This window comes from Scylla paramamosain, chromosome 18 (assembly GCF_035594125.1).
Source record: "Scylla paramamosain isolate STU-SP2022 chromosome 18, ASM3559412v1, whole genome shotgun sequence".
Classification (NCBI taxonomy): Eukaryota; Metazoa; Arthropoda; class Malacostraca; order Decapoda; family Portunidae; genus Scylla; species Scylla paramamosain.
In genome coordinates this window covers 5,884,924-5,897,435 of record NC_087168.1, presented here as the reverse complement: position 1 = coordinate 5,897,435, position 12,512 = coordinate 5,884,924, and the positions used below count along the sequence as shown (strand labels likewise).

At 40.0% G+C, this 12,512-nt stretch overlaps 1 protein-coding gene across 7 annotated transcripts in view; it reads left to right on the top strand.

The window, feature by feature from the left end:
• LOC135109055 (sodium- and chloride-dependent glycine transporter 1-like) overlaps positions 1–12,512 on the top strand; it is a 158,076-nt gene that overhangs the window by 58,798 nt on the left and 86,766 nt on the right. For all 7 annotated transcript variants that reach the window (XM_064020059.1, XM_064020063.1, XM_064020062.1 and 4 more), the window contains 3 exons: positions 794–928; positions 6,084–6,227; positions 10,308–10,512. In XM_064020059.1, the coding sequence (XP_063876129.1) occupies positions 794–928; positions 6,084–6,227; positions 10,308–10,512 (484 nt within the window). The remainder of the gene's footprint in view (positions 1–793; positions 929–6,083; positions 6,228–10,307; positions 10,513–12,512) is intronic.

Below are 12,512 nucleotides of genomic sequence, written 5' to 3'. Positions count from 1 at the left end.
AAAAGACTGATCAGGGAAGCTTATTTATATATGAGCCCTTCTCCGCCACGTTCTTCATCTGGACTTGTAAAAATTTAACCCTTGATGGAATCGGAACTAGGAAGTTGTTTTGGTTTCCATACATTTTACTGACTTAAGTTATCGATTTTTTTTTCTCTTATAAGTCATCCGAAGTCTATTTGCAAAGGCTTTAATTTCTATGAAAGGTATTTTCTTTCGTGATCTTAGGCAAAAAGAGCACCATAACTCCCTTCACCATTTCCATGTTTCTTCTCCAATGACAGTGCGCATTGTTTTCATATTCCTCTTGCATTGTTTTCATATTCCTCTCGCATTTCCAAAAGCTTTTAATTTCTCTTCCGTCCTTTGACCATTTCTACTTCCATGGATCTGCCTGTTTGTCTACAGTGCGCATTGTTTTCTTATTCCTCTCACATTTCCAAAAGCTTTTAATTTCTCTTCTGTCCTTTGATCATTTCTACTTCCATGGATCTGCCTGTTTGTCTACATCACTAATTGTCACGTTACATAATTCAGTCTATCAACTTCGAGACTACTAAGTATGCTATTTTTTTTTTTGGGGGGGGTGGGGAGGAGGGATTCACTAACCTTTTGGTTTTAACTTGGTTATTTCCCAATATCTGTAACAGGAGCTGTTATCTGCAGCCAGAGACTGTTTTACCTCCCATTTTATCTCGTACAGGCTTCCATTTAAAATTCTATAACTACTAGTAAAGACTTAAAGGAGACAAATCCATCAGCCTCTTCACTAACACCAGCTTCTTATTTTCAGCCGCCTTTCTGATCCCTTACCTGACGATGCTTTTCCTGGCCGGAATCCCTGTCTTCTTCATGGAGCTAAGCATCGGCCAGTATATCAGTCTGGGGCCAGCAGTTCTTTTCCCCAAGCTGGCACCTATCTTTTCCGGTGAGTCATTTAATATTTGTAGAACGAATATACTTTTGTGAAAGAAGTTGCCATAGCTGTTGCTGCCATAACTTTTATTACTTTACTCACGGCATAGTTTGGGTGGTTTTTTAAACGTGGAATTGGCGCTGCGTATCGGAAACTGGAATGTTCGAACTTTAATTAAATCAAAATTAAAGGTTAGACGAATTGGTAAGGATGTTATGATAATAATTTTGACATATGTGATGTAACTGAAGCTAAGATAATAGAAGTTGACTGAGCGAATTTCAGAAATGTGACAAGGAGTCTGACTGCATCTCAATTCAAAGGCTACGAATGCTTTTACTAAATGGGAGCAATTATGAGAAAAAAAGCCTCTGTCAAAACAGTTATTTACAAACTGGTAATCACTTATAAGACAACCCACAAGATATTAACTTTTATTACTTTACCTATACTGGGCATCACCGTGTGGGATATATCGAAACATTTTTTTTTTTATGTAGGAGTGACAATGGGCAAGGGCAACAAAAAATCCAATAAAAAAAAGAAAAAAAAACACTGAGATGCCACTCCCAGAGCAGGGTCTAAAGCGGTAGTCAAAAATTGAAGCACAAGTGTTTTGAAACTTCCCTTATGAAGGTATTTAAGTCATATGCATATGAGGGTGGAAATACAGAAGCAGGCAGGGAGTTCCAGAGTTTACCAGAGAAAGGGATGAATGAATGACTGAAAATACTGGTTATGGTTAACTCTTGCATTAGAGAGGTGGACAGAATAGGAGTAAGAGAAAGAAGAAAGTCTTGTGCAGCAAGGCCACGGGAGGAGGGGAGGAATGCAGTCAGCAAGATCAGAAGAGGACTTAGCATGAAAAACAGCAGTGAGAGATAGCTAGAGATGCAACATTGCGGCGATGAGAGGGAGAGCTTGAAGACAGTCAGTTAAAGGAGTTGATAAGACGAAAATCTTTTGATTCCACACTTTCTAGAAGAGCGGTATGGGTGAAAGCCCTCCCCCAGACATGTGAAGCATACTCCATACATGAACAGATAAGGACCTTGTATAGAGTTAGCAGCTGGGGGGGGTGGGGTGAGAAAACTAGCGGAGACGTCTCAGAACACCTAACTTCATAGAAGCCGTTTTAGCTAGAGATAAAATGTGAAGTTTCCAGTTTAGATTATAAGTAAAGGACAGACCGAGGATGTTCAGTGTAGAAGAGGAGCACAGTTGAGTGCCATTGAAGAAGAGAGGATAGTTGTCTGGAATATTGTGTCGAGTTCATAGATGGAGAAATTGAGTTTTGAGGCAGTAAACAATACCAAGTTTGCTCTGCCCAAATCAGGAATTTTAGAAAGATCAGAAGTCAGGCGTTCTGTGGCTTTCTTGCGTGAAATGTTTACTTCCTGAAGGACTGGACGTTTTTGAAAAACGTGGAAAAGTGCAGGGTGGTATCATCAGCATAGGAGTGGATAGGACAAGAAGTTTGGTTTAGGTCATTGATGAATAATAAGAAAGTGGGTGACAACACAGAACCCTGAGGAACACCACTGTAAATAGATTTAGAAGAGCAGTGACCGTCTACCACAGCAGCAATAGAACGGCCAGAAAAGAAACTTGAGATGAAGTTAGAGAGAAGGATAGAAACCATAGGAGTTTAGTTTGGAAATCAAAGCTTTGTGCCAGACCCTGTCAAAAGCTTTTCATAACTAAGGCAAAAGCAAAAGTTTCACCAATATCTCTAAAAGAGGATGACCAAGACTCAGTAAGGAAAGCCAGAAGATCACCAGTAGAGCGGTCTTGACGGAACCCATACTGGCGAAAAGGTAGGTTGTGAAATGATAGATGCTTAAGAACCTTCCTGTTGAGGACAGATTGAAAAAAAATTAGATAGGCAGGAAATTAAAGCAAAAGGACTGAAGTTTGAGGGATTAGAATGGCATCCTTTTTAGGAACATGTTGAATGTAGGCAAAGTTCTAGCAAGAAGGAAAGGTAGATGTTGACAGACAGAGTTGGGAGTTTGACTAGGCAAGGTGCAAGCACGGAGGCACAGTTTCGGAGAACAACAGAGGGCGACCCCATCAGGACCATAAGCCTTCAGAGGGTTAAGGCCAGCGAGGGCATGGAAACATCACATTAATAGGGAGCATGAAGTAGTCAGAGGGGGGAGGAGAGGGGAGAGCAAGCCCTCAATCGTCCAAGGTAGAGTTTGTAGGAAAGGTCTGAGCGAAGAGTTCAGCTTTAGAGATAGATGTGATAGCAGTGGTACCATCTGGTTGAAATAAAGGAGGACAAGAAGAAGAAAAGTTATTGGAGATATTTTTGGCTAGATGCCAGAAGTCACACGTGGAGTTAGTTCTTGAAAGATTTTGACACTTTCTATTAATGAAGGAGTTTTTGGCTAGTTGGAGAACACACTTGGCATTATTCCGGCCAGAAATATAAATCGCATGAGATTCTGGTGATAGAAGGCTTAAATACTTTTTGCATGCCACCTCCTTATCATGTATAGCACGTGAACAGACTGTGTTAAAACGAGCTTTGGAAGATTTATGTAGAGAAAAAGAGTGAGGAATGTAAGCCTCCATGCCAGACACTGTCACCTCTGTTATGCGCTTGGCACACAGAGACGGGTCAGGGACAGTCATCATTCCAAGGAAAATCAACAAAATACCTCCTTAGGTCCCCAAACTAGCAGAAGCAAAACGCCACCTTCACTTGGGGAGATCCTGAGGACTGATTGCAGCGATAGGACAAGATACAGATGAGATTGTGATCGGAGGAGTCCAATGGAGAAGAGAGGGTGACAGCATAAGCAGAAGGATTAGAGGTTAGGAAAAGGTCAAGAATGTTGGGCGTATCTCTAAGATGGTCAGAAATACGAGTAGGGTGTTGCACCAATTGCTCTAAGTCGTGGAGGATAGCAAAGTTGAAGGTTAGTTCATCAGGATGGTCAGTGAAGGGAGAGGAAAGCCGAAGCTGGTGGTGAACATTGAAGTCTCCAAGAATGGAGATCTCTGCAAAAGGGAAGAGAGTCAAAACGTGCCCCACTTTGGAGATTAAGTAGTCAAAGAGTTTCTTATAGTCAGAAGAGTTAGGTGAGAGGTATATAGCACAGATAAATTTAGTTTGAGGGTGACTCCCTAGTCGTAGCCAGATGGTGAGATTAAGATTCAAGAGCATGGGCACAAGAGCAGGTTAGGTCGTTGCACACATAAAAGCAACATCCAGCTTTGGATTGAAAATGAGGATAGAACAAGTAGGAGGGAACAGAAAAGGGGCTACTGTAAGTTGCCTCAGACACCTGAGTTTCGGTAAGGAAAAGAAGATGAGGTTTAGAAGAGGAAAGGTGTTCTACAGATTGAAAATTAGATCTTAGACCGCGAATGTTGCAGAAGTTGATGAAATAAAAGTTGAGGGAAGTGTCAAGACACTTTGGCTCGTTATCAGAAGAGTAATCCCACCTGAGGACATTTGTGGTCCCCTCCCCAGATGGGGACTCCGAGGCTGGTGTATGAGTCGCCATGATAATTTTGAATTTTTGAGTGAAGAGTGTGTGTTATTAGGCGCTTGTAGTTTTATGTGGAGGAAGAAAGTTTTCCTTAGAGGGCAGGCCGTGACTGCCCCCTTATGGTGTGAGGCACTAAGTGAGGTCACAGCTGGGTTTAATGATAACTTCACAGCACCCCCTGATCCAGTGCTTTAGACATCACTGGGAGTAATTATTGTTTCGGCAGGTGCCTACTGCCTCCTCCATCCATGATTACTTTAATATTAGATGTACGCTGAACTGGCTTAGGCACATTTAAATTGGTTTAGATATAAGACATCTGGAACTTCATGTGAGATCACAATATCCTGTAGCTAGTTTCGGAGCTACAGCCGAGCCTCATCACAGGTGAGCACATATACTCACATTCGCTTCACATTCGCTCCGGAAAAATGCATCCGGATGTGTATGCTTTTCATCCGAATGTGTATGTGTTTCTACCAAATAACGGATGCTGAGATCAAAATATGACACTCGCAGATGCGGATGTGTTAGGGATTTTGGTATAAAAACACTAAATAGCACCATTTGTTGTCAGATGGCAACTGCATTTATTGCACAATAATGTATTTTGCAGTTTTAACTCTTAGGACGAGAGCCAGCCACACGTGTAATAGCAAGATTCTCTCTCTCTCTCTCTCTCTCTCTCTCTCTCTCTCTCTCTCTCTGCCAGCCAGGCTGCTTCCCTTCATATTATGCAATACTGCATTTATTACTTATAGTACTCTCACAATGCATACATACATACACTTACATATTTACATGATACATGCATAGTCATTGTAAAATTCTCTCCCTCTTTCTGCCCTCCCGCAACCGCAAAACTCTTGACACATTAGTTAAATTTGAAAAGGAATGGATAAACGGTCTAATTTTATTAGATAATTAAGTAACCATACATTAATGCATTTTCTTAACTTTTGCTGTCTCTCCTCTGTAATCTGTAGTGTATAAAGTATATCCGCCACATCCTCTTTGTGTGAGGTGAGGCGGATGCGGATATTTTTATCACAAATGCGGATGTGGATGTTTCATTAATCATGACTGCGGATGCGGGTGTTAAAAACTATGTCAATGTTCCGAGATTGCGGATGCGGACATACGATACATCGCTAAAACTGTCTCATTGTGAAGAGGCAAAGACAATCCAGTGTACTCGTATGCTTTCGGGCTTTACTATGGATGTATGTGACCAGCAGCTGTAGTAAGGTGGTTCACGAGATCAATCCTTTCTACCAGTGTTTGAAGGGGCTTAAGAGTGTGAATGATGTGTGTATATGACTGTATGGTGCCTTGTCTGATCACCCAGTGCATTACTGCCAGCCTGGTAGATGTATTATTATTATTAATTATTATTATTTATTATTATTATTAGTTGTTTTTTGTTATTATTCTTGATTAACAGAACTCGGCCACAAATGGCAGTTACAAAGTTTCGAGTAAATATCATGGCAAGGAATTTGTCAAACAGTACTGGACGAAGTGACGTCACGTTTAGTCCTAAACACATTAAAGATATGACGCTAACAAGTGAGACACTAAGACCAACAAGGATGACGATGACAGCGCCACAAACACAACTATCATTTGGACACACTACACATTAATAATAATTCTCCGTACAGGTCTCGGCTGGGGTGTGGTTTCCATCGCCTTCTTCACAGCCATATATTTCAACGTGATTCTGGCTTGGTCTTTCTTCTACATGATCTTCTCATTCTACTCTGTCCTTCCCTGGAGTCATTGTGATAATGAATTCAATAGCCCAGGTGAGTGATTCAACTTGCACAGTAGTGTATGGTAGCACTCGAAAATTTTACTATATAGGAGTAGGAAGCCCGTACTTGTGTATCCTCATCCATGTGAAGGCTTGAGCTAGGCCGAGAGAGAGAGAGAGAGAGAGAGAGAGAGAGAGAGAGAGAGAGAGAGAGAGAGAGAGAGAGAGAGAGAGAGAGAGAGAGAGAGAGAGAGAGAGAGAGAGAGAGAGAGAGAGAGAGAGAGAGAGAGAGAGAGAAAATAGTTTTGACTTGCGAAGATATGTCAGGTGTGCTCCAAGTGTTCAGGACAGCTAGCAATAGCGAAGATATGTGACCGATATATATGAAGATTCCTTATGATTCATTGCAAGTGGTTGACCCCAGCCACTCCGCGCTTACAGAGACTAAACAGATTTTTTTCACGTGATATTACTGACTTAAGAGAAAAATTGTGTCTAAAGGCTTGCAACAGGGGCATTACAATTTAAATTGAAGAGAACATGAAATGTGTTAAATATAATGCATCCTCACATAATTAACGTATATCAGGAAAAAAAAAAAGACAATGTTCTTATTTGTTTAAATTTATGACGCATTAGTGTCGATACATTTGAAAGATTTCCATGCAAACAGAAGATCGTCCTGCAATTTCCCACACCATCATCGCCTTCATCACATCACCACCAGTCATCACACCTGCTCACATTCTATATCACCACCATCCCCATATCACCAACCTATAACACTGTCATACCATGGCGATCACTGGTCTGTCAGATCACCACAACACCATCACAACCGACACAGCATCGCCACACACACACCACTACCGCAAGCAAAACGCCACCAAGACCTCAGCTGGCTTGTCATTGCCATCACGTTGCTATCCTGCACATCACCGCCACACAATAAATATTCACTACTTCAGTACATTGCATCTGGTCATTTCAAAAGTAAATATTCATTTATTATGTTCTGATGCTCTTATATAATTTTCTAAAAATTTGATCTTATGAATAATTAACCCGTTTCTTGATAATTTTAACAGTTTTCTTAATAATGAGGAGGTCCGGAAGGAAGCTCCTTTAAAAAAAAAGTGTAGTAGTTTATTATTTGTGTAACAACTTCCTATATGCCATACGATTATTGAAATGCCACTTACGACTTCCTTAATGGAAGGCAATCAATGGATGATATTTTAAAATTAAATTCAATATCATGCAACCCTATCCTAATTCATGGCTCATCACGAAGCCAATCAGGTGGTGTAACACTTCTGCATCACCACCATCTGCTCACCGGTAACACCATAATGGTACCATCACCACCTTGTCACACAACACCTGCATCTGTCCCACCACCACCACCACCACCACCACCAAGCCACAACACACTGGAAAATGGTTAACAGTTTATTTTGTGTTACAAGCCACAACACACTATCACTGGAAAATGGTTAATAGTTTATTTCGTGTTACACTTTGTATACACTGTAGTACTGAAATAATAGTGTGTGTGTGTGTGTGTGTGTGTGTGTGTGTGTGTGTGTGTGTGTGTGTGTGTCAGCCCTTACCATACGGTGTTCCATTAAAGGCAGCAGATGGGGAGCTGGTTAGTTCTGGGGAGGAGATTAGTAAACTTCTGAATGATTATTTTTTAACTGTCTTCACCCAGGAAAACATGCAGGATATGCCAGATAGTGAACAGGTGTTTAGAGCAGATGAGAATGAGAAGCTGACAGATATTTCCATAACTAGGGAGATAGTGGAACAGGAGATAGATAGGCTAAAAAAGTTCAAGTCACCAGGACCTGATGAAATATATCCCAGAGTACTTAAGGAATGTAAAGAGATTATTAGTGAGCCGTTAGTTTCTGTCTTTAGGAAATCACTAGAGTCGGGTGAGGTACCAGTAATGTGGAGGCAGGCTAATGTAGTACCCATCTTTAAGAAGGGAGATAAAACTTTAGCGTCTAATTATAGACCTGTCAGCTTAACTTCAGTTGTAGGTAAAATGTTAGAGTCAATAATAGCGAGGAACATTAGGGAACATTTAGACAAACATGATCAATCAGTCACAGCATGGCTTCACGAAGGGGAAGTCTTGCCTGACAAACTTGTTAAGTTTTTACAGTAGGGTGTACGAGGCAGTAGATAATGGTGATAGTTATGATATCTTATATCTGGACTTTAGTAAAGCATTTGACAAGGTACCCCATCAAAGGCTCCTGAGAAAGGTTAGGGCACACGGGATAGATGGGAAAGTGTTAGGCTGGATAGGGTCATGGCTTAGTGACAGGCGACAGAGAGTGGTAATAAACGGCTCGAAATCCGAGTGGGGTCATGTAATTAGTGGGGTGCCACAGGGATCAGTATTAGGGCCATTGTTATTTCTAATGTATATCAATGACTTGGATAGTGGAATTAGTAGTGATGTTAGTAAATTTGCGGATGACACAAAGATAGGTAGATTGATTAGGTCAGAATCGGATGCCATCGCCTTGCAGGCAGACTTAGATAGAATGAATGAATGGACGGATAGATGGCAAATGCAATTTAATATCAATAAATGCAAAGTGCTTAGCGTAGGTAGAGGAAACGCACACAATAGGTACACATTAGACAACCAAACTCTGGTAGGTACAGGGTACGAGAAAGATTTAGGAGTTATAGTTAGCTCTGAACTCCGTCTAGGGAAACAATGCATAGAAGCCAGAAACAAGGCAAATAGGGTACTAGGATTCATTTTTAGGAGTGTTAAAAGTAGAAGGCCGGAAGTAATATTAAAGTTATACTTGGCGCTGGTCAGACCTCATCTAGACTACGCGGTGCAGTTCTGGTCCCCACATTACAGGAAAGATATAGGTCTATTAGAATCAGTACAGAGGAGAATGACTAAAAGGATACAGGGGATGAGGAGTATTCCTTACGAGGCGAGGTTGAAGCTGTTAAATTTACATTCTTTAGAGAGACGTAGGTTAAGAGGGGACCTGATAGAAGTCTTTAAGTGGTATAAGGGTTTTAACAAGGGAGATGTAAGCAAAATTCTTAGGATCAGCAACCAGGGTAGAACAAGAAATAACGGGTTCAAGCTTGAAAAATTTAGGTTTAGGAAGGAGATAGGAAAAAATTGGTTCTCAAATAGAGTGGTAGATGTGTGGAACGGACTCAGTAATCATGTAGTTAGTGCTAGGACACTAGAGAGCTTTAAGAGAAGATTAGACAAGTTTATGGATGGGGATAGCAGATGGAAATAGGTAGGTGTGTTTCATACAGGGACTGCCACGTGTAAGCCTGGTCGCTTCTTGCAGCTTCCCTTATTTCTTATGTTCTTATGTTCTTATGTTTTCATGATTAAATAAGAAAACTGGGCCTATTTCTAGTAGTAATAGAAAAAAAGAGCCTATGTTTTGAGGATGTTTTCTAAATGCTTGCTAAAGCTATGATCATGAGCATTATATATATATATATATATATATATATATATATATATATATATATATATATATATATATATATATATATATATATATATATATATATATATATATATATATATATATATATATATATATATATATATATATATATATATATATATATTTTTTTTTTTTTTTTATGGTGAAACACTCCTTTCTTTTCAAATGGTGTTTGTAGTAGTATGGGAAAATATTATGCAGTTTTTTGTCTCATTATATTGTAACACATTTTTTTCCTCCCTATTTTGATAATTTAAAAAAAAAAAATAAATTTTTTTCTCACATAATAACAGTTCACGCCCACATAATAACAGTTCACGCCAAGATGAACACGTGCTGAATCAGCGCAACTATGATTATTAATGAACATGTAATTCATGAATAGTTTTTTACGTTATTTCATAGAATTTGTTTTATTGTTATATTTTTATTACTTTTGGCCTACGATTAGATTAACAGACAACCTTCCTCCTATTTATCCTTTCTTTTTAATTACTCTTTTGTTCTTCTCATCCTTCGTGTCATTCCCGTCATCGTTCTTGATCGTCCTCTTTCTCCACTTCTATCTTTTTCTCTTCCTCCTCCTTTTCCTCGTCCTTCGCTTTGTTTTGTAGGATGCTACTACGAAGAAGGCGCCGCTTTGTGCAGAAACCAGAGTCTCTTCTTCTTCAATCAGTCATGTTTATCCCTGGAGGATTACTGCGGCCTGGCAGACTTGATCCCATTTAACCAGACTCACTGCCAGAACTATGCCAACACTTCCTTAACGTCCGCTGAGAAAGTAATCACCAAGATTTCAGCAAGTGAGGACTTTTTCAGGTAAAAAGTGAGGGGAATGAGGATAGCCCTTCATCACGTAAGTGTGTGTATGTATGTATTAGTGCGTATGTGTGTTGAAGGTTGGGGGGGGAAGGGGGGCAGTGGTGAGGGAAGAAACCCTACACCATTTGTTTGTCTTCATTGATAATTTCCATATTTTCTTCTCTGTATTACCTCCATCTTAAATGAATGCTTGTAATGAAGAGCTCACTTGCCCTTGTAACGAATACCATTCTCGGGTACTGACCTTCGTATTAACATATAAAAAGTAATAATACAATTAATACAACAACAAAAACAACAATAATAACAAGAACAATAATAATAATAATTAATAATAATAATAATAATGGAAGAAGGAGGTATAAGGAAAAATGGAAGCAACGAGGTAAATTTATTTCCCAACTAGTTTCGCTATCTGCTTCTTCAAGATGCCAAAACGGGAGTGACAAGGCAAGTTTATTTTCCGACTAGTTTTGCTATCTGGTTCTTCCCTTTTTTTTTTTTTCTTTGGTACACTGGCCAAGAGCAAAAAAAAAAAAAAAAAAAAAAAAACTGAAGTGCCGGTCCCCGAATAAGGTCTAAAGCAGTAGTAAAAAAACTGAAAGATAAGTGTCTTCCTCTTGAAGGAATTCAAGTTATAGGAGGGCGGAAATACAGAAGCAGGAAGGGAATTCCATAGTTAACCAGAGAAAGGGATGAATGATTGAGAATACTGGTTAACTCTTGTATTAGAGAGGTGGATAGAATAGAAATGAGAGAAAGAAGAAAGTCTTGTGCAGCGAGGACGCGGGAGAAGGGGAGGGATGCAGTTAGCAAGATCAGAAGAGTAGTTAGCATGACAACAGCGGTAGAAGATAGCAAGAGATGCAACATTGCAGCGATGAGAAAGAGGCTGAAGACAGTCAGTTAGAAGAAAGGAGTTGATGAGACGAAAAGCTTTTGATTCCACCCAGTCTAGGAAAGCAATTTGAGTGGAACCCCACCAGGCATGTGAAGCATACTTCATAAGGCCCCTGTACAGCCCCCTGTGGTGTCTCCGCCAGAAAAACTGGCGGAGACGACTCAGAACACCTGACTTCATAGAGGCTGTTTTAGCTACAGATGAGATGTGAAGTTTCCAGTTTACATTATAAGTAAAGGACAGAACGAGGATGTTCAGTGTAGAAGAGGTGGGGCAGTTCAGTGTCATTGAAGAAGATAGTTGTCTGAAAGGTTGTGTCGAGTTGATAAATGGAGGAATTGAGTTTTGGAGGTATTGAACAATATTAAGTTTGCTCTGCCCAATTAGAAATTTTAGAGAGATCAGAAGTCAGGCGTTCTGTGGCTTCCCTACTTGAATAGTTTAGTTTCTGAAGGGTTGGATGTCTACGAAAAGACATGGAAGAGTACAGGTGGTATCATCAGCGTAGGAGTGGAAGGGACAAGAAGTTTGGTTTAGAAGATCATCGATTAATAATAGGAAGAGAGTGGATGACAGGACAGAACCCTGAGGAACACCACTGTTAATAGATTTAAGAGAACAGTGCCCGTCTACTACAGCAGCAATAGAACGGTCAGAAAGGAAACCTGAGATGAAGTTACTGAGAGAAGTAAAGATGGTGTGAGAGGGTAGTTTGGAAATCAAAGTTTTGTGTGCAGACTCTATCAAAAGCTTTTGATTTGTCTAAGGGAACAGCAAAAGTTTCACCAAAATCTCTAAAAGAGAATGACCAAGACTCAATAAGGAAATCCAGATCACCAGTAGAGCGGCTTTGACGGAACCCATACTGGCTATCAGATAGAAGGTTGTGTGATAGATGTTTAAGAACTTAATCTTCCTGTTGAGGATAGATTCAAAAACTTTCGTTAAGCAGGAAATTAAAGCAATAGAACGGTAGTTTGAGAGACTAGAACGGTCACCCTTTTTAGGAACAGGCTGAATGTAGGCAAACTTCCAGCAAGAAGTAAAGGTAGATGTTAGCAGAGTTGAAAAAGGTTTTGACTGGCAAGGTACAAGC